General features: G+C 36.7%; 1 protein-coding gene across 3 annotated transcripts in view; it reads left to right on the plus strand.

The window, feature by feature from the left end:
• TMEM182 (transmembrane protein 182) overlaps window positions 1-19237 on the plus strand; it is a 61389-nt gene that overhangs the window by 18854 nt on the left and 23298 nt on the right. For 2 of the 3 annotated variants that reach the window (XM_004471270.4, XM_012530118.2), the window contains exon 4: window positions 8869-9006. In XM_004471270.4, coding sequence (XP_004471327.1) covers window positions 8869-9006 — 138 coding nt within the window. Of the gene's footprint in view, window positions 1-8868; window positions 9007-10642; window positions 10771-19237 lie in introns of those variants that run through there. The other variant, XM_058278258.1, reaches the window with a different exon arrangement.

The following is a 19237-nucleotide window of genomic DNA, read 5'->3' on the forward strand; positions in this document are numbered from 1 at the left end:
ATTCCTTGGAATGGCTTGTGAGACCTCAAACATGCCTTTTCAGGTTCCTAATTTCCTGTTTCCCTCATCCACTTGGGACAACTCCATCCGATCCAGGAAGCATCTCCTACTCTGAACGAAATGACCCCTCTTGCCTTCTGCCTATTGGAATCCCGAGCAAACAAGAAGCCCCTGCTCGGGTCTACTCAGCATGGTAAAACTTTTCTCACTTCCACTCATCTCTGAAATAGTATCCCCTCTGGGTAAAGGTCTGTTGGACTTCATAATATTCTGTGCAGATCTCCATTAAAGCTCTTATCACATAGTATCACACCCCATTGGAGTGAATTCTGGAGGGCAAGGAGTATGTCTTCTCTTGCAGTTTTGGGTGTCCCGCACATAGCCTTTGGCATGTCTGTTAAATTAAGTGGCTTCTGGTTATTAGCAACGTGCTCAATTGGTCAGCAAGCCAGGAAGTATGGCTCTTAGAGGAACTTTGTAAGACAAAACACCAGTTTGAGTTATAGAGTGGATAAGAATGGCATGAACTACATATAATGCCAGGAGTTTAAAATGCTTTTTGACCTGAAGAAAAGGGGGAAATGGAAAGGACAAATGAGTTTATATGGCTACGAGTCTCCAAAAAGAGCCAGGAGGTTATCAGAGGGGCTTCCCTTATGCACACCTGAGCAGAGTCCCAGAGACAAAGTAGGTACAACCCCAGGTATTGGTTCTTCTGAGGGCTGCAGAGACCCACAGGTTCTATGGTCATGGCAGATGGAGTTCAGTGCCATCTCAGTTGGCCCTACTTTGGAGTTTGTGTTTCTGTGCAGCGGAGCTGGACTTAGATGTGATCTTTGTCCACAAGTCTCTCCTTTTACTTTTACTGGAACTGTAGTTGGTGCTGGGGTTTAACGTATACCCAGGGGACCTGGATCTCTGGACTGACCATGTGATAGCCAGGCCCTGAGCCTCAACAGATTTGCAACTCCTACACTCTGGTTTATTGGACTTACCCCACTCAGCTAACATGGAGGTGAAGAAGGTCAACCACCACACCAGGGAACCAAGACTGCCTGCAACTGAAAGCAGGAGAATTGCATCCAGCATCCATGTGGAATCTAAGCCCCCTCTTGATATGGATGTGGAGTGGACACATCCACAGAATAGAGGAATAGAGTATGGATTAGAGTGGACTTACTGATATTCTATTCATGAACTATTGTGATTAGTAATCAAAGAAAATGTGGCGTTGATGTGGAGAAAGTGGCCATGGTGGCTGCTGGGGGTAGGGAGTGGGAGGAAGAGATGAGATGTGGGGGCATTTTTGGGACTTGGAGTTGTCCTGGGTGGTGCTGCAGGGACAGTTACTGGACATTGTATGTCCTCCCATGGCCCACTGGGTGGAATGTGGGAGAGTGTGGGCTATGATGTGGACCATGGACCATGAGGTACAGTGGTGCTCAGAGATGTAGTCACCAAATGCAATGAATGTCTCATGATGATGGAGGAGATTGTTGTTATGGGGGGAGGAGTGGGGTGAGGGGGGTGGGGGGTATATGGGGACCTCATATTTTTTTAATGTAATATTAAAAAAATAAAGACAAAAAAAAAAAAGAATGGCATGAAATGGAACTTATTCTGAAATAATCCATAGTTAAAATTTAAAACTTCAGGCTGCTTTTGCCCGTCATCTAAATTAATAAGGTTTTTAATACATTTTTATTACCTTCCTATACAAAAAAGAAATACTCTAGGGTTTTATTTTTCTAATCCTTTAGTTGAAATTTAGAACTGAGGCCATTTCTGCCATTAGCTTCCTGTCTATGCTAATCTGCACACATGCACACTCACACCATACCATGCCCTCACAGGTATACACATTAATGTGCATACTGATCGTTCACTTTATTGCACGATCTTTACTGTCCTGTATTTTGGAGTGACCTTGGATATATGTTTGAATCTGAAATTTGCAATGCAGTTAATATCTTTATATTATATACTTTTCATGAATAAAACTAAGATGTCATGAAAATAGTTTTGTATTACATTTACACTCATTTAACAAACTAGACAATTTCTAATAACCTGATGACCCTTTTCTCTATCAACAACAGAACACTAGAAAATACTATAAAGTAGTGAAAATGTTATAAAAATATAAAATTAGATACATAGAGTATGTTCATATGATGTTTTAATACACTCTGTGCTGATGATCTGGAAATCTCTAAGCCTCTGAGAAGGAAATTTAGTAAGTAAATTTGTAGCAAGAGCTAAGGTAAAAGGAAGATAAAAGTTTAATATGTTTGGGAAAATAAATTGAGTTCTATTAAAGAACTATTTATTTATATAGCATCTCGTTAGACTAATTACCAGTTATTACTCCTCATGACAGAGCCAGCCAAAAAACTACTTTGTTAGGTCAATTCACAGATTTATTTAAAATGAACAGAGCTTTATTCCTTTAAAAATAACCCTTAATTCTGGCCTTTCTCCAAATCATATGAAGCAATCCAAACTGTGCTCATATAGATTATATGTAAATCTATTTGTATTGTAAATCTTACTTCGTTTTCTAGTAGGAGTTAATAGAAATTCAATTTTGTTTAAGTTAAACAATGAATTGTATTAATCAGTACAAATGGATTTTTAGAGATGTTTTCACTGAGAACAGTCCAAAGCCTGGAAAGACAACATTTGACTGCTTTTATGGGTTATAGAAAAATAAGGCCATGTATAAAATTTTCTCTGAGATACCATTCAAGATCTAAGAGTTTTGAACAATATAAACCATAACCAAAAAAAAAAAAAAAAAGCCTAAAAACAAAACCAGCCTCCCTCCTCCTTTTACAAGCTTTTAGATTGTGTATATATTAGAACTGCGAGCCTGCTTCCATCCTAAATTCGTGAGATTAGAAGGTATCTTTTGAATATCAACTGCATTGTTGACTGACAAGAACATTTTATTATGAGGTTTGACAATGGTTAATAGTAATAGCAAGTATTTTTGAGTGCTTATTGCATGCAGCCACGTTTCATGTATGATCTCAGTTAATCCTCACTGTTAACCTAGGCTGAAGGGTAGTATTTTCCATTTTAGAAAACTGAGGCCTACAGGGTCACACAGTGGTATGTGGAGGAGAGTCCAAATACCATGTTTTGATGCCCAAAACACATACCCTTTATTTACTTTATGTTGAAGATTCCCTAATTGCCTCAGTCTTACTTTAGACAGTAAAAGAACTCTATTCAATTTGACAAGATAATTCTTCACTACAACTGAGCATTTTAAATTCCTATGAAAAATAGATAATATAAACAGGAAATTCCAAGAAATTCTGAAATATATTTGAACTTAGGCACTTTTGAATGTGTAAAGCAAAAGCAGAAAAATAAAGCACATTGTGACAGCACTGTGGAATCTTACTTGGAGGCATTGCTGTGAGGTCACAACTCTTTAAGCAGCCAGGGTCCTTCCATCCATCAAAAACCAGTGTGATCAGTGAACCCGGACATGGATGAGAATTGTGGTTGATGCACGAGTGTCCATCTGTGAGTGAGAGCAGATGAACATCACTATTGTAGGGTTGTGGAGAAGCCTGGGAAAAATACAATTGGTGTGACCGATGGACTGTGGTTAACAGCGAGACTGTAATATTCATACATCAGTGCCAAAGATGTACTGTGTTGATAATGAGGGAATATGGAAAAGTGTGCCAAATGTATTTCCATGGACCATGGTTGGTGGTAATTATCTGATGATATTGTCTCATAATTGTAAGAAATGATCCACCACAGTATGGTGTGTTGATGAAGGAGTGTTGTATGGGAATTCTGCACATGTGCATGATTGTTTTGTAAGTTCACAACTTCTGTAATAAAAATATATTTAAAAAACAAAACAGAACAGTGCATTGTGCCTGCCTTTAACATGGGATTTAGAATCAGAAGTCAGGCTGTTTTGCTAAAGCAAGTGAAAGGGTATGTATTGTAACTTCTCCCAGAGTAGGTGCAAGCTGTTGTCAAGAATGAAAGCAGTTCTGGGGACTGCTTATTCTCCTTTTCTATCTTGCTCTCTCTTTCCCACTCTCCCTCATATGTGACTTCTCTTTCTCTTATGGACACTCTGCTTTTCTCCTTGTAGAGGCTCATTCTGATATCTCTGCCCTACCTGTAACCTGATTCATAATTTCTGTGCTCTAGGCTTGCATATGACTTTGGCTTACCATAAATCTTCTGGTCCCAGCTACTAGTGCTTTCTTTTAGCTTTAGCTCTGCTGCTAATCCCCTCATTTTTCTAGCTTTCTAGTTTCCCAGGGATCACACTCATTAGTTCAATTCATCTTTTCAAACTGTAGGTCATAGGGCATAGGGAAGAGATGATGACATACTGGTTATCTTTATGTCAGGTATCTGCTCCAGCTCATTAGGTTTTTTTGTTTTTAGTTATTTAACAATGGAGGCACACGGTACAAAGCATGGCCAGTGCCCTTTTAGAAGGACAGGGAAATTTCATGATAGGAAATGGGACCATTCTGGAAGTTTCTGTATTGGTAGTTTACTTTGTCTAGACCTAACTTTTGTACCGCACTCTAAGCAATAGTCTAAAGAGTTTTCCCAACCTCAATGGTGAATAGAATACAATGTGCAAGGCTCTCTGAAAGAAGTAGCTCACCTTCCTGCTACTGAACAAAGACCCGCCTGGAGTGTAGTGTTAGTGAAATTTCAACAAGTACATAGAAACAACAACAAAATAAATGCTGTTCATTGGCGTCTTATTGTATGCCACACACATCACATGGATTATTAATAATTCTTCCTGTATCTCCAGAAAATGACATGCATATCCCTATTTTACAGAAGAAGAAACAGGGGTTCAGGAAGCTTAAGTAACTGGTCCAAGGTCACCCAGAAACTGAGTGGTAAATACTCAGGTCTTTCTGATTCAGATACCTACATCTTTCTACTATATCATGCTGGCAATAATACTTTATTTCAACAGTCAAATAGATGTTTTTAATTAAAAGGAGAAAAACATTCTACTATATTTATGCAAATATTTACCATTTCTGTTTCTCTTTCTTCATTCCTGAATTTTTAAGGGTACTCTGGTGTCATCAACTAGAACTTCCTTTAGCAGTTCTTCTAGAACATATCTGCTAGTGAAAAAATTCTGTTTTCTTTCTTCTCAAGGGATTATTTTCACCGTCATTCCTGAAAGATATTTTCACTGGATAATAGAATTTTAAGTTTATAGGTCTTTTCTTTTAGCTCTTTAAAGATGTTGTTCCAATGTCTTCTGGCCTCCATCATTTCTAAAGAGAAATCCACAATTTATTTGGATTGTTCTTCCAATGTGTAACATGTCATTTATTTCTTTGACTGTTTGCAAAACTCTTCTTTGTTTATACTTTTCAGTAATTTTGTTATTATGTATCTGGCATGATTTCTTTCTGCTTGTCCTGTTTAGCGTTTAATGAGTTTCTTGTATCATGAATTTGTCTTTTGACAAGTTGGGGATGTTTTCAGGCATTATTTCTTTGAAGGCTTTTTCTGCATCAGTTTCTTTTGCCTCTGCTTCAGGGACTTGAATGAAACAAATGTGAGGTCATTTGATATTATCTTACAAATCTCTGAGACTAATCATTTTTGTTTCTTTCTGTTCTTCAGATTGGACAATTTATATTGTTTTATCATCAAGTTCACTTACCCTTTCTTCTCTCCTCTCCAGTCTGCCATTGTATCATCTAAGGAGTTTTTGTTGTATTTTTAAATTGTGAATTTGAATTTGGTTCTTTTTTGTAAACTATCTTCTGAGAACTTCAATTTTTCTTTTCATGGTAAGAACTTTCATCCTAGTTCATAGAAAATGGCTTTAATAGCTGCTATTAAGTCTGTCTGATAATTCTCATGTCACCATCATCTTTGGGTTAGCATCAGGGACTGCTGATTGCATGTTCCCTTAAGAATTGGTCAGATTTTCCTGGTTGTTGGTATATCAAGTAATTTTGAATTATATTTTTGACACTTTGTTGTTTTTTTTTTTTAAGATTTATTTTTATTTATTTAATTCCCCTCCCCTCCGCCGGTTGTCTGTTTTCTGTGTCTTTTTGCTGCGTCTTGTTTCTTTGTCCGCTTCTGTTGTCGTCAGCGGCACAGAAAGTGTGGGCGGCACCATTCCTCGGCAGGCTGCTCCCTCCTTCGCGCTGGGCGGCTCTCCTTATGGGTGCACTCTTTGCGCATGGGGCTCCCCTATGCGGGGGACACCCCTGTGTGGCAGGGCACTCCTTGCGCGCATCAGCACTGCGCATGGGCCAGCTCCACACGGGTCAAGGAGGCCCGGGGCTTGAACCGCGGACCTCCCATGTGGTAGACGGACGCCCTAACCACTGGGCCAAAGTCCGTTTCCCTATATTTTTGACATTTTGAATATTATGTTGTCAGACTCTGAATCTCATCAAATTTCTTTGGAGAATATTGATTTTTTTGCTATCGTTGTTTAAGGAGGCACTCAACCTGTAAGTCTGACTTTTCCTGTGGGTGGTAGTTTCAATGTCAAGTCTGTTTTCAAAATCTTTGCTGTGCTATTTATGTCTGCCTGAAGCATTCTGCACTCAGGGTTTGTCTGACACTTGTGAGGTGTTTATACTGTAATTCAGCTCTTAGAGTCTTTTCTATACTTCTTTGGGCATTTTCTGGGCATTTGCAACTTGGGGATGAGCTTGGTACTGGCATAGATTCCAACAAAGAAGTAGAGTTACTTTTCTCTAGCTCTCTCATCTTTGTTACCCCCACACTCTCTGGCATCAAAGGCTAGAGCAACCATTGAGGCTGCTCTCTTTCTCTGGCCAGAGAGATTGAGTTTTCTCAGAGTCTTGACCTCTGGTGTGTGGTGCTATTCCATGTTATTGTGCCATAGAGAATGTAGCAAAGGAAAGAGAAATATATAATGATTCTCCTACTCTCTGCACAACAGGGCTCCCTTTTTTTCTGGTTCCTCTATCTAGCAGGATGGATCCTCTTGTGGAACCTAAAGTGTCCTGCCTCTGCTGGGGTGGTACTGCAGATCTCCATTTGGAGCTGGTCTTGATGCAGGGCTGGCAGGGAGGAAAGATAAAAATAAACATAGGCATTTTTCACTCTTGCTTGCAATGGCCCCATTTCCTTTTTTGGGATCTTTTGCTATGTACATCTTCTACATAGTTCCCAGTTTGCCTTTCCTTCAGGGCAAAGCTGGGAGGAGAACGACAACAAAAAACAACAGCCAACTCTTTTTAGCTAAATTGATCTTTCATTAAGATCTGACTTCCTTCCTCAATCCACTTGCTTTTTTTTTTTTTTTCTTTTAACTTTTTGGAGCCCTCAGGTAGTTGTTTTTCGTATTTTTTTATTTGTGATCAGGGGAGTGGCAGAGTGGGCTTCTTACTCCTTAGACTGCGTCTCACTAGAGTATGTACCTGTTGTACTTGCCACAGAATCTGCCATGTGGCAGAGAAATCCTACATTTTAATAATTAACTGGAATGAAAATGTGAAATGTGAGGCTGACTAATTATCTTGGAAGTTCAGGTTGGGCAGGGATGCAAATATTTGGTCCGCAGGCTGCCATTCTTACTTTCCACAGTCAGAGTGACATTGGTATTTCCTCACTGCTCTTTGCCCTGTGGAACCTGCATACAATCTCAGAATACTTCTCAACACAGAAAACCTGGCAGCTGCTGCGGACCATCATCATTGGCATGTGAGGTAAAAGCCAACTTTTAGTTCTATCTTTAGGTCTAAAGTTATTCACACATAAATTCAAACTTTCCCTCCCCATCAAACTGCAGTGATTCTTCTCAAATCCTATCTACCCATCCTTTTTTCTCTCCTTAATATTCTAGTTGATTGACATATTTCTTCTTTGCCAGGTGGCTTGTTTAGGAAAAAAAAATTCTTTGCCTTCTTATAAAGTATCTGTATTTTCATTAAAAATTGTAATCTGACCAATATGTTGTACTGAGCTTTCCCCATTTACACTAAGAATTTATCTTAGTGCTTTAGCCTCTGAGAAATGATGAATTTGTTTAATAGATTAGCAATTATCCAGCTCAAAAGTGATTATTAGACTTTCTTTTATATGATTACTATAGCTCACCAATTCCATAATCCATTTATCACCAACTGCATCCTTTAATTCAGCTTTGCTTGTCCTAGACCATTCCTATAGCCTCATTTTGAATCTAAGTAAGAATATTAATAGAAAGTAGTATGCCTTGATATATCTGATTTAAAATCTGATTTAAAATATGCTTGGAAAAGCATATTTTGCATTTTGATTTTTCTGCTTGCCCTTTTCATTGCCCTAAACTATTTTCCAGTAGGGCCATAATCTAAACAGAGGTGTACTTTTTTGTTAGAGAGTTGTAGTGATTATCATCAGCTACCAGGGTATTACTGTGGTACAAATATTATTTTAGCAGGAGATATGAGGCAGTATTTCCAAATAATTTGAATGTGTTTTCATGACTTTTTATATTTGGTGGAAATACCTATAAGTGACCCACCTAAGTATTTACTCAAGATAACTCTTCCTAGAGTTTTGGTGTACCCACTTCTAAAAAAAAAAGATCTAGTCCGAAAAGTGTGCTCCCAAAGTATATTAAGCATGCGTATGATGCAGATACCAAGTATGAGGACTTGGTTGTGGGTACTCACCATTGACTCCAAGGTTGTCGGATAAGACCTCCTGTATAAGATAATTTTCAGACCCATGTCCTGGGATTCTGCCGAGCCTTGCTATGGCTGATAATAGAAAAAAGAAGGAATACATTTACTATGTGATGATCTGTTATGCTCACCTTCTAAGTGGTTTTTCTCTTCTCCTCTTCTTCTGGGTCTCCAGTTTACCGTGGTTTCTGGGCAGTCCTGATGCTCCTGGGCATAGTCGCTGTCGTGACTGCAAGCTTTTTGATCATCTGTGCAGCCCCCTTTTCCAGCCATTTTCTCTTCAAAGCTGGAGGAGGCTCGTACATTGCTGCAGGTATGTACAGTGCAAAGGGTACAAATGTTTCTTCATTTCTTCTAGCTTCCATTTCTGGATTCAAGGTGTCAAGTTTCTTTTGTAATAGTATAATAATAATAATAATAATAATATACAGTGTTTCTTGAGTACTAACTATGTGTCAGACACTTTTTCAGGGACTTTTGATGAATGAGCACACTCAAGCATCATGACAGCCTATCCCAGTTATCTGCCCATTACATGAATGAGGACAATGAGGCTTAGAAAGGAGAAGCTCTGCTGCTGACTTACTCTGGGATTGTATAAGAGTCTGTTCATCTTTTTTACCCTATGAAGCTTCTATCTGTAAAATGAGCATTGTAGCATATATTTCATAATATGTCAGGATATAGGTGAACTTTTTTGTTTACCTATAATAACCCCGTGATGATATTTTTGAAAAAGATACTGACGTGATTTATTATAGGTAAAAACATCCATTTCTACATCATCACCATTACATTGTTTAATCGTGGTCCATATGCATTATCTAAATACATTTCTTTTAAAACCTGCATTTAGCCAGTTTTCCAACTAGTCTTTCTAATTCCTGCTAAAATGATCCTAGTACAAATGGAAAAGTAAATAAATATGTGAGTCTTGTGAATTTTAAGGCTTTTTTACTTAATTAGGACGTAATGGCCAGAACACTGAATTGAAAATGTGCACAGTATTGTATTTGTGCAGTGGCATTTTGCATGGACAAAGAAACCAGCTATATCATTGTGCTATGTTTGTTAGTGGTTTCATAGATAAATCTTGACTCCAAAGCTCACTCACTTGTTCTTAACCTTGAATACTTCCTCTACTGGAAGCAGTTACCATTTACCTAGTCATTCAATCTTGCTCTATTTTTGTTGTTGCTATCATAATCTTTCTTAGGAATTTTGGTTTATCACAATAAACTTTTAGCAGGTTTTTGTCTAGTGTTTTCTGTAAATCCAGGAGTGCATACAGGGTGCTATTTCTCTTCCTGTTCCAGAGTTCATTCCTACATTGTTATATTCACAGTCTAGCTTTAGATGGTCTCTTGTCCCTCTGTTGTCAAGTAATCTTTCTAAAATACTGTTTAAAAAGAGCTTTTATCCATTATAAATACTATATACAAAAAATATATAATTTCCCTTAACACAAAACTCCAAAATGTGGCATTTTTCTCCAGTCTTTTTCTGTGCCCCTGTTTTTAAAGTCAGTTTCATTAAGGTATAAAAACACCTTAATATAGTCTCATAAACTATCATCCACTTCACTTATTGTCATTATAATCATCACAGAGGCAGCTCATGATATTGCTTATCATCATTTAATCAGTGACCAGCCATGCCCTCTCTTTTTGCATAATATTGTTTAGTTCTACAGAGGATATAAAAAAGAAGAATGAAATATGCATCCTCTGTTCAAAGAGCTCACAGGAACCCCCTCTGAGAAGAAGAGCCCTGTGTTACATACTCTGTCTTTCTTTTGTCTTTTAGCTCCACTCTTTCCTTGACTGTTTTCAAGAGTCTGACTTTATCTGTTACAGATTACTTAACTTTTTAAAGAACTTTAAAAATTGAGATATAATTCACATACCATAAAATTAACCAACTTAACATGTATGTTTCATTGTTTTTAGGTATATTCTCAGAGTCGTACAAATATAACCACAGTCTACCAAAATATTTTCATCATCCTAGAAAGAAATTTCATACCTGCTACCAGTCGCTCTCTGTCCCAGTCACCCTCTAGCCCCTGGCAAATACTAAGCTACCATCTGTCTCTATGGATTTGCCTATTTTGGACATTTCATATAAATGGAATCATAAAATATGTGGCCTTCTGTGTTTGCCTTCTTTCACTTAGATCTCATAATTTGTACTCTCTCTGCTTTAGTTTACAAGACCAAACTCCTTATATTCTTTAAAACTGGGGCATCTTCATTTCTAAATGCTTTGTCTTCCTCAAGCCATGTCCTATCTTTACTTCATTGAAAGTTCCAGTTAGGTGCAAGTTTTTCTCGGAGTGTTGCCAGATATAGCAGCTACCTACTAAAATGTGTAAATATTTGGTTCTTCTCATTCCTTGCTTTTCTTTTTTAATCTTCTCAGTTTGTCAATAATGGAAATATGTAAGAGAAGTGTTTTAGAACTGACATATTGTGGACAGCATGATTGTTATAGCTCAGAAATGCTTTGATTCTGGCTGTGGTCCTATTAGAGAATTGTATGTCTGTGTGTGTTTACTTCTTTATGTTTGCCTTGACAAAAGATTCTTGCCCATTTTCCCACTACATAATTTGCTTGAGGAAGAGTTATTTTTGGTTGAGCACTCTGTAGAAAAATAAAGCATTTGATACACAATCATATGCCTGGGTCGAGTGGATTTTCATTTTTCAGGTGAATCTTGTGCAGCCTGTGCGTGTTGAGCTGAGGGCCTTCTTGCTCAGTCCTTCATACAAAAGCCCTTTGAAGGGGTTTGGAGGTACCTGATGTATTCTGGGATCTCAGTCTGCAAACCACTAACTTAGGTGTTTATGAGGATACCGCCTTTCAAATTTGTGCTTTAATTGCCTTTATGGCATGCTTCTGTATTATTTGTATAGGACCTTCTGCTTCCCCAGAAAGAGAGCTATTTTATTGGGTAAGGTAAAATATTACTATTTGTTTTTATGATTGGGGCAGGAAAAGTTATGTAGTCAGGGGTAACTAAAATTTACTGTGTAGTAGCATTTTCTATAGGGAAACACAATGTTTTTAAATCAGTTATAGGGACAAATAAATTATCCTTAAACTTGACTTCTGCTTGACAGAAGAACTTCTAAAATCTTACAGTTGTCTATTTTTAACATTCCCAGATAATATTAATAGGCAACTTATCCTTTTGAAGTTGAAGATGGAAACTTACATGCTGTGCAATGTGAAGACAAGGACAATATGGAGTCAGCACTGAGCTTGTCAGCCAGCCAAATTTTTCTGTGCCACATTTAATACAGAACTGTGCATATATTTATTTACTGAGTTAAATTGAATTGACTTTATAATGCTTTCTTTAGTTAGGCTTTATATTTTCAAAATGAGGAGCTTTCATTCCATGAGCTATGCATTCTAAAATCTCTTTCTGTTTTGGGCTTACCTCATCATTTGCCACCTCAATTAATCTCCCATCCTGCCCTATGCCAATGCATTACTCTGCTGAGGCAGTTAAGAACAGATGGTTCCACTCTTGGACTCATGGTCGGTGTGCCTGCTTTGTCAATGCTGCAAACAAGATTGGGCACTCTCTTTATTTGGGCATATGACCTTCAGAGAAGGAAGAATGAATTCCAGATGGCCCTTTTCAGGTATGTGCACATAGAAAGAGTCTTTGGCATCAGCAAGAAAACTTTATGGGCATTCCACTCATGGGAGAGGAATGGTGATGCCACAGCGTAGGATGTGAGTAGGCTGTGGGGTCCGTGGTATTCCCTCACTCTGTCAACAAGCTCCCAGCAAGACATGGAAGGCTTGAGTTGCTACTCCCTGCACTTGTACAGGTAACTCCGCAGCTTGGGCAGGCCCCATGTTTCCTGAAGAGGTTCAGGAAATTACAATACCAAGCCTAAATTTAAATGTCTCATCACTCAACTCTACAATGTGTAAGCAACTGCCACATTTTTAAAACATGTGCTCATGGAAAACGTTTAGATACAAATTAGTAGGGGTTGACCCTTATCTTCTCCTCTCCCAGTGATATTGGCTGTGATATGAAAGATGCAGGAAGAATTAGAAAGGATAGACGTGGCATTACAAATATTTGTGTTATATGAAGAAAATTATTATAAAGCTGAATATTCCTAACCCATGGACAAAGTGGTTTCAAGATAGCAATCACTGTGCACAAATAAGAAAGAATCATGACAAGACCTGGATGTTCCCTGCTACTGGCCTTGGGTAATAAGCATAAAACTGGAAATTGGTATTTTACTAGCACACCAAGGGAGAAATATTTTTTGGCTCCCATAAGTGAAATTGTTTTCCTGAATGACATACTGGGATTTACGTTTTTCTGCTGAATGTAGAACTAGACAGACTCAATCTGAATCTCCGCTAGAACTCTTATTTGACCCTTAGGTTGATGGGACTACAGACATCTTCTACGTGTAACAACTATAGTATCCCTTATTCTATTTCTAGGGTTTGTGAATGGAAGCAAAGGTTAATTTGACTTATCATTTATTCCTTGGGAACATGTTGGAGGCAGCGTTGTAGTTTTGAATCCTGAATGTGCCTATTTTCTTTATCCCATTCTGTGACTACCAGGTATACACCTTGCCTGTTAACTGTTTCACAAGCTATTATTGGTCATTAGGAACATTAGCAGAGCACAGCAGAGTGAGCTGTGAAGAACCTTGCAAGTCCTCTGCTCATGGGGACAAGCAACTTGAAGCAAACTCTTCTCTGACTCACCCCTGCTATCTTCTGGCCTGAAGAACAGTGCATTCTTACTTTTTCTTTATTAGAGAAGTTGTGAGTTTACAAAACAGTCATGCATACAGATTCCTGTATACCACCTCACCACCATCTTGCATTGGTATGGAACATTTATTACTATTCATGATAGCACTTTTAAATTAATTGTACTTTTTTTAAACAGTAGTTACCTTTGTTGCAATTGATGAAAAATTATTAAAATAGTTCTATTATCCATTATTTTCATTAAGTATGTTTTTCCCATAACCACCCTATTATTACAATCTTGAATTCATATCGTACATTTGTTATGATTCATGAAAGAACATTCTTATATTTGTACTATTGACTATAGTGCATCATCTACGACAGGATTCACTGTGTTATACAGTTTGTACAATCTGTATTTTACCTTTTAATTTTTATTCTAGTAATAAGTACACCCTAAAGTTTCCACTTTTAACCACAGTCACCTATACAGTTCATTGCTGTTGATTACTCTCAATAATGCACTACCGTCACCACCATCTATTTCCCAAACCTTTACCATCAGCTTAAATGGAAATACTTACAAGTAAAGAATCAACTCCCCATTCTCTAACACCAATGTATCTCTTCGTAACCTATATTCTAGATTCTAACTCTAGGGGAGTTGCTTATTATAACAGCTCATAAGAGTGAAATCATATGGTGTTCGACCTATGGTGTCTGATTTATTTTACTCAACATAATGTCCTCAAGGTTCATCCATGTTATCATATTCATCAGGACTTCATTCCTTTTTATGGCTGAATAATATTCCATAGTATATTTATACCACATTTTGTTTACCCATTCATCAGTTGATTGGACACTTGGGTTGCTTCCACTTTTGCCAATTGTGAATAATGCCACAGTGAATATCAATGTGAAAATATGTGTTTGAGTCCCTGCTTTCAGTTCTTCTAGGTATATATTAATACCTAGTAATGAGATTGCCAGATCAAATGGTAATTCTATACTTAGCTTTCTGAGGAACTGCCAAACTGTCTTCCACAGCAGCTGTACTCTTTTATATTCCCACTAGCAATGAATGAATGTTACTATTTCTCCAAATCCTCTCCAACTCTTGAAGGTTTCTGTTTTTTTTTGTTTTTGTTTTTAATAGTGGCCATTCTAGTAGGTATGGGAAATGATATCTCATTGTGGTTTTGATTTGCATTTCCCTAATAGCTAGTGATGTTGAGTATCTTTGCATGTGCTTTTTAGCCATTTGTATTAATATTTCCTCTTTGGAGAAATGTCTATTCAGGTCTTATGCCCATTTTTAAATTTTTTTTTTTGTCTTTTTATTGTTGAGTTGTAGGATTTTAAAAAATATTCTGAATATTAAACCCTTATTGGATATGTGGTTTCCAAATATTTTCTCCTGTCATGTAGATGGTTTTTTCACTTTCTTGACAAAGTCCTTTGATACACAAAAGTTTTTAATTTTGAAGAGATCCCATTTATCAATTTTTCTTTCATTGCTTGTGCTTTGGGTGTAAAGTCTAAGAAACCATTGCCTACCACAAGATCTCAAAGATGCCTCCTGTATTTTTTTCTAGGAGTTTTACAGTCTTGGCTCTTTTATTTAGGTCTTTGATCCATGGAGTATATGGTATGAGATAGGGGTCCTTTTTCATTTTTTTGCATGTGAATATCCAGTTCTCTCTGCACCATTTGTTGAGGAGACTGTTTTCCCAGGTGGGTGGACTTGGCAGCCTTGTCAAAAATAAATTGGCCATAGATGTGAGGGTCTATTTCTGAGCTCACAATTCAATTCCATTGGTCAAGAAATCTGTTCTTGTGCCAGTACCATGCTGTTTTCACTACTGTAGCTTTTAAATATGTGCTAAAATCAGGAAATGTGAGTCTTCCAACTTGCTTCTTTTTTTCAAGATATTATCAGTTATTCTGGGCCCTTTACCCTTCAAAATAAATTTGATAATTGGCTTTTCCATTTCTGTAGTGTAGGCTGTGGAATTTTTAATTGGGGTTGCATTGACTCTGTAAATTAATTAGGATATTTTAATGATATTTAGTTTTCTAGTCCATGAACTCAGAATGCCCTTCCATTTATTTAGGTCTTATTTGTTTTCTTTTAGAAATGTTTTATAGGTTTTGGGGCACAAGTCTTTTATATCCTTGGTTAAATTTATTCCTATATATTTGATTCTTTTAGTTGCTATTGTAAATTGCATAATTTTCTTAATTTCCTCCTCAGATTGTTCTTTACTAGCATATAAAACCACTACTACTGATTTTTGCATGTTGGTCTTATATCCCACCACTTTGCTGGACTCATTTATTAGATTTAGTAGCCTTGTTTTCAGTTTTTGGGGACTTTGTATATATAGGATCATATTATCTGCAAATAGTGAAAATTTTATTTCCTTCTTTCCAATTTGGATGCCTTTTATTTCTTTTTCTAGACTAAATGCCCTGGCTGGAACTTCTAGCACAATGTTGAATAACAATGGTGACAATGGCATCCTTGTCATGTTCCATATCTTAGAGGGAAAGCTTTCAGTCTTTCACTGTTGAGTATGATGTTAGCTGTGGACTTTTCATATATGCCCTTTATCATGTAGAGGAGGAAGTTTCCTTCTATTCTTGTTTTTTCTAAGTGTTTTATTCAACAACAGATGCTGGATTTTTGTCCAGTGCCATTTCTTTGGCAACTGAGATTATCATGTGGTTTTTAACTTTCATTTTGTTAATGTGGTGTACTACATTAATTGATTTTCTTCTGTTGAACCACCCTTGCATACCTGGGGTAAAACCCATTTGATCATGGTGTATAATTCTTTTGATTGACTTTGGATTCAATTTGCAAGGTTTTTTTTTTTGTTTTTTTTTAGGCTTTTTTTTACCTATAGTCATAATAAAAGTAATTTGTAATTTTCTGATGGTGTCTTTATCAGGCTTTAGTATTATGGTTATGCTGGCCTCAAAAAAATGAGTTAATGAATGTTCCTGCTTCTTCCGTTTTTTGGAAGAGTTTGAGCAGTATTCACATCAGTTCTTTTTGGAAGCTTGATAGAACTGTGAAGCCATCTGGTCCTGGGTTTTTCTTTATTGGGAGGTTTTTGATGACTTCTTCAATATCTTTACTTATAATTCAATCTGTTCAGGTCTACTGTTTCTTCTAAAGTCAGTGTAGGTTGTCCATGTGTTTCTAGGAATTAGTCCATTTCATCTAAGTTGTCATTTGTTGGCATACAGTTGTTCATAGTATTCACTCATGATCTTTTTTATTACTTTGGGTCAGAAGTAATGCCTTCCCCTGATTTTACTTATTTGCACCTTCTGTCTTCTTTCTTTGTCAGTTTAGCTAAGGGCTTGTCAATTTTATCAATCTTATAAAAATCTTCTGGTTTTGTTAATTCTCCCTATGCTTCTTTTATGCTCAACTTCATTTATTTCAACTCTTATCTTTGATCTTTCTCTCCTGCTTGCTTTGAGATTAGTTTGCAGTTCTTTTTCAGCTTCTCCAGGTGTACAGTTAGGTCTTTGATTTTAGCCCATTTTTTCTTTTTTAAATGTAAGCATTTAGGGCCATAAACTTCTTTCTCAACACTGCCTTTGCTGCATCCCAAAAATTTTAAGTTGTGTTCTCATTTTCATTCATCTAGAGATATTTACTGATTACTCTTGCAATTTCTTTGACTCACTGATTGTTTAGGAGTGTGTTGTATAGCTTCCATATAGTGTGAATTTTCCAATTCTCCACCTGTTGCTGATTTACTCATCATTCAATTATGGTCAGAGAAAGTGCTTTGCATAATTCCAATCTTTTTCAATTTATTGAGACTTGTTTTGTGATGCAGCATATGGTCTATCTTGGAGAATGATCCATGTGGACTTCAGAAGAATGTATATCCTGTTTGGGATGCAGTATTCTCTATATGTCTGTTAGGTCTAGTTCACTTATCATATTATTCAAGTTCTCTTTTCTTATTAACCCTCTGTATAGATATTCTATCTATTGATGAGAGTGGTGTATTGAAGTCTCCAATTATTTGTGTAGAGACATCTAGTTTACCTCATGGAATAACTTTTTCCAGCCTTTCACTTTCAACCTATTTGTGTCTTTGGGTCTAAGATGAATGTCTTGTAAACAGTATATAGTTGGATAATACTTTTTAAATTCATTCTGCCAGTCAGTGTTTTGGATTGGATTATTTAATCCATTAACATCCAGTGTTATTACTGTAAAAGCAATACTTACTTCAGCCATTTTATCCTTTGGTTTTTATATGTCATATCTTTCTTTCGTCATTTATTTTTCCTCTTTTTACCCTTTTAGTTACCTAAAAGAGTAACTAAAATGAAGAATGATAGTCTTCATTTCTTCACTCTACTCCAAGCCACTCTCTCCTGTCTTTTCCTTCCAGCCTGTAGAACTCCCTTTAGCATTCTTTGTAGGGCAGGTTTCTTCTTGATGAACTCTCTCAGTTTCTGTTTATCTGTGAGTATTTTAAACTCTCCCTCATTTTTGGCAGACACTTTTGCCAAATAAAGAATCTTTGGCTGGGATTTTTTCTCTTTTGGTACCCTAAATATATCATACGACTATCTTCTCACTCTATGGTTTCTGATGAAAAATTGGCACTTAGTCTTATTGTGAATCTCTTGTATGTGACCAATTGCTTTTCTTTTGCTACTTTCAAAATTATCCCTATATCTTTGGCATTTGCATTCTGATTAGTATGTGCGTTAGAGTAGGTCTATTAGGGTGTATTCTGTGGGAGTATGTTGCACTTCTTAGACAAGTATACCTATACCTTTAATAAGCATTGGGAAATTTTTGGCCATTATTTCCTCAAATATTCTTTCTGCCCCTTTTCCTTTCTCTTCTCCTCCTGGGGCCCCATGACATGTATGTTTGTGAACTTCATGATGTCATTCAAATCCCTGAGACCCTGCTCAACTTTTTCCATTCTTTTCTCTATGTGGGTTTTTCTGTCTATAAAATTTTGATTGTCACATCTTCTAGTTTGCTGATTATTTTGTCTGTTCAAATTTGCCATTGTATGCCTCTAGTGTATTTTTAATCTCTTCTATTGTGCCTTTCATTCCCATAATTTCTTTTATATATTTTTTATACTTTTAAATTCTTCTTTATGCTCACACAGTGTCTTCTTAATATCCTTTATGTCTTTAGTCATATTTTCCTTCATCTTTTTTAATTGATTTAGGAGATTTGTTTGACCATCTTTGATTAATTGTCCCAAATTCTGTGTCTCCTCTGAAGTTTTAAGTTTTGCCCTTGACTGGATCATATCAGCATTTCCTCTCTGCTCTTCCCTTGATGCTGTACAGTGTTCTTTTGATGTCCATAGTCTGAGAACAGTTATTTAAGATAGTTCCTTCCTATTTAATAGCTGTTTTGGTGGTATGCCTGAGCCCTGGATCTCCCTACTCCACCATCTTCCTTAGAAGCCCTCTTAAGCATTCAACCATGCATTCTGAAAAAGTACTGATGCAAACTCTCTCATAAAACTAGTTTAGGAGAGGTAAATATATATAAAACAAACATTAAAAATTTCCATATTAGCAGTAAGTAATGCTGACTTAGAATTAAATAGGGCATGTACTTCTGTTTGTTTATTTTTTAAAAGGTCAAGGAAAATTGGAGGAGCTCATCAATAAATCACATATATAAGATAGATGTGATGGATATATAAAGCAAGATTTTTTCATCTTAATCATATTAAAAATATGAAGCCAAGGGACATATTTCTGACATTAATTTTCCT

Source organism: Dasypus novemcinctus, chromosome 17, assembly GCF_030445035.2.
Source record: "Dasypus novemcinctus isolate mDasNov1 chromosome 17, mDasNov1.1.hap2, whole genome shotgun sequence".
In the NCBI taxonomy this organism is placed as follows: domain Eukaryota; kingdom Metazoa; phylum Chordata; class Mammalia; order Cingulata; family Dasypodidae; genus Dasypus; species Dasypus novemcinctus.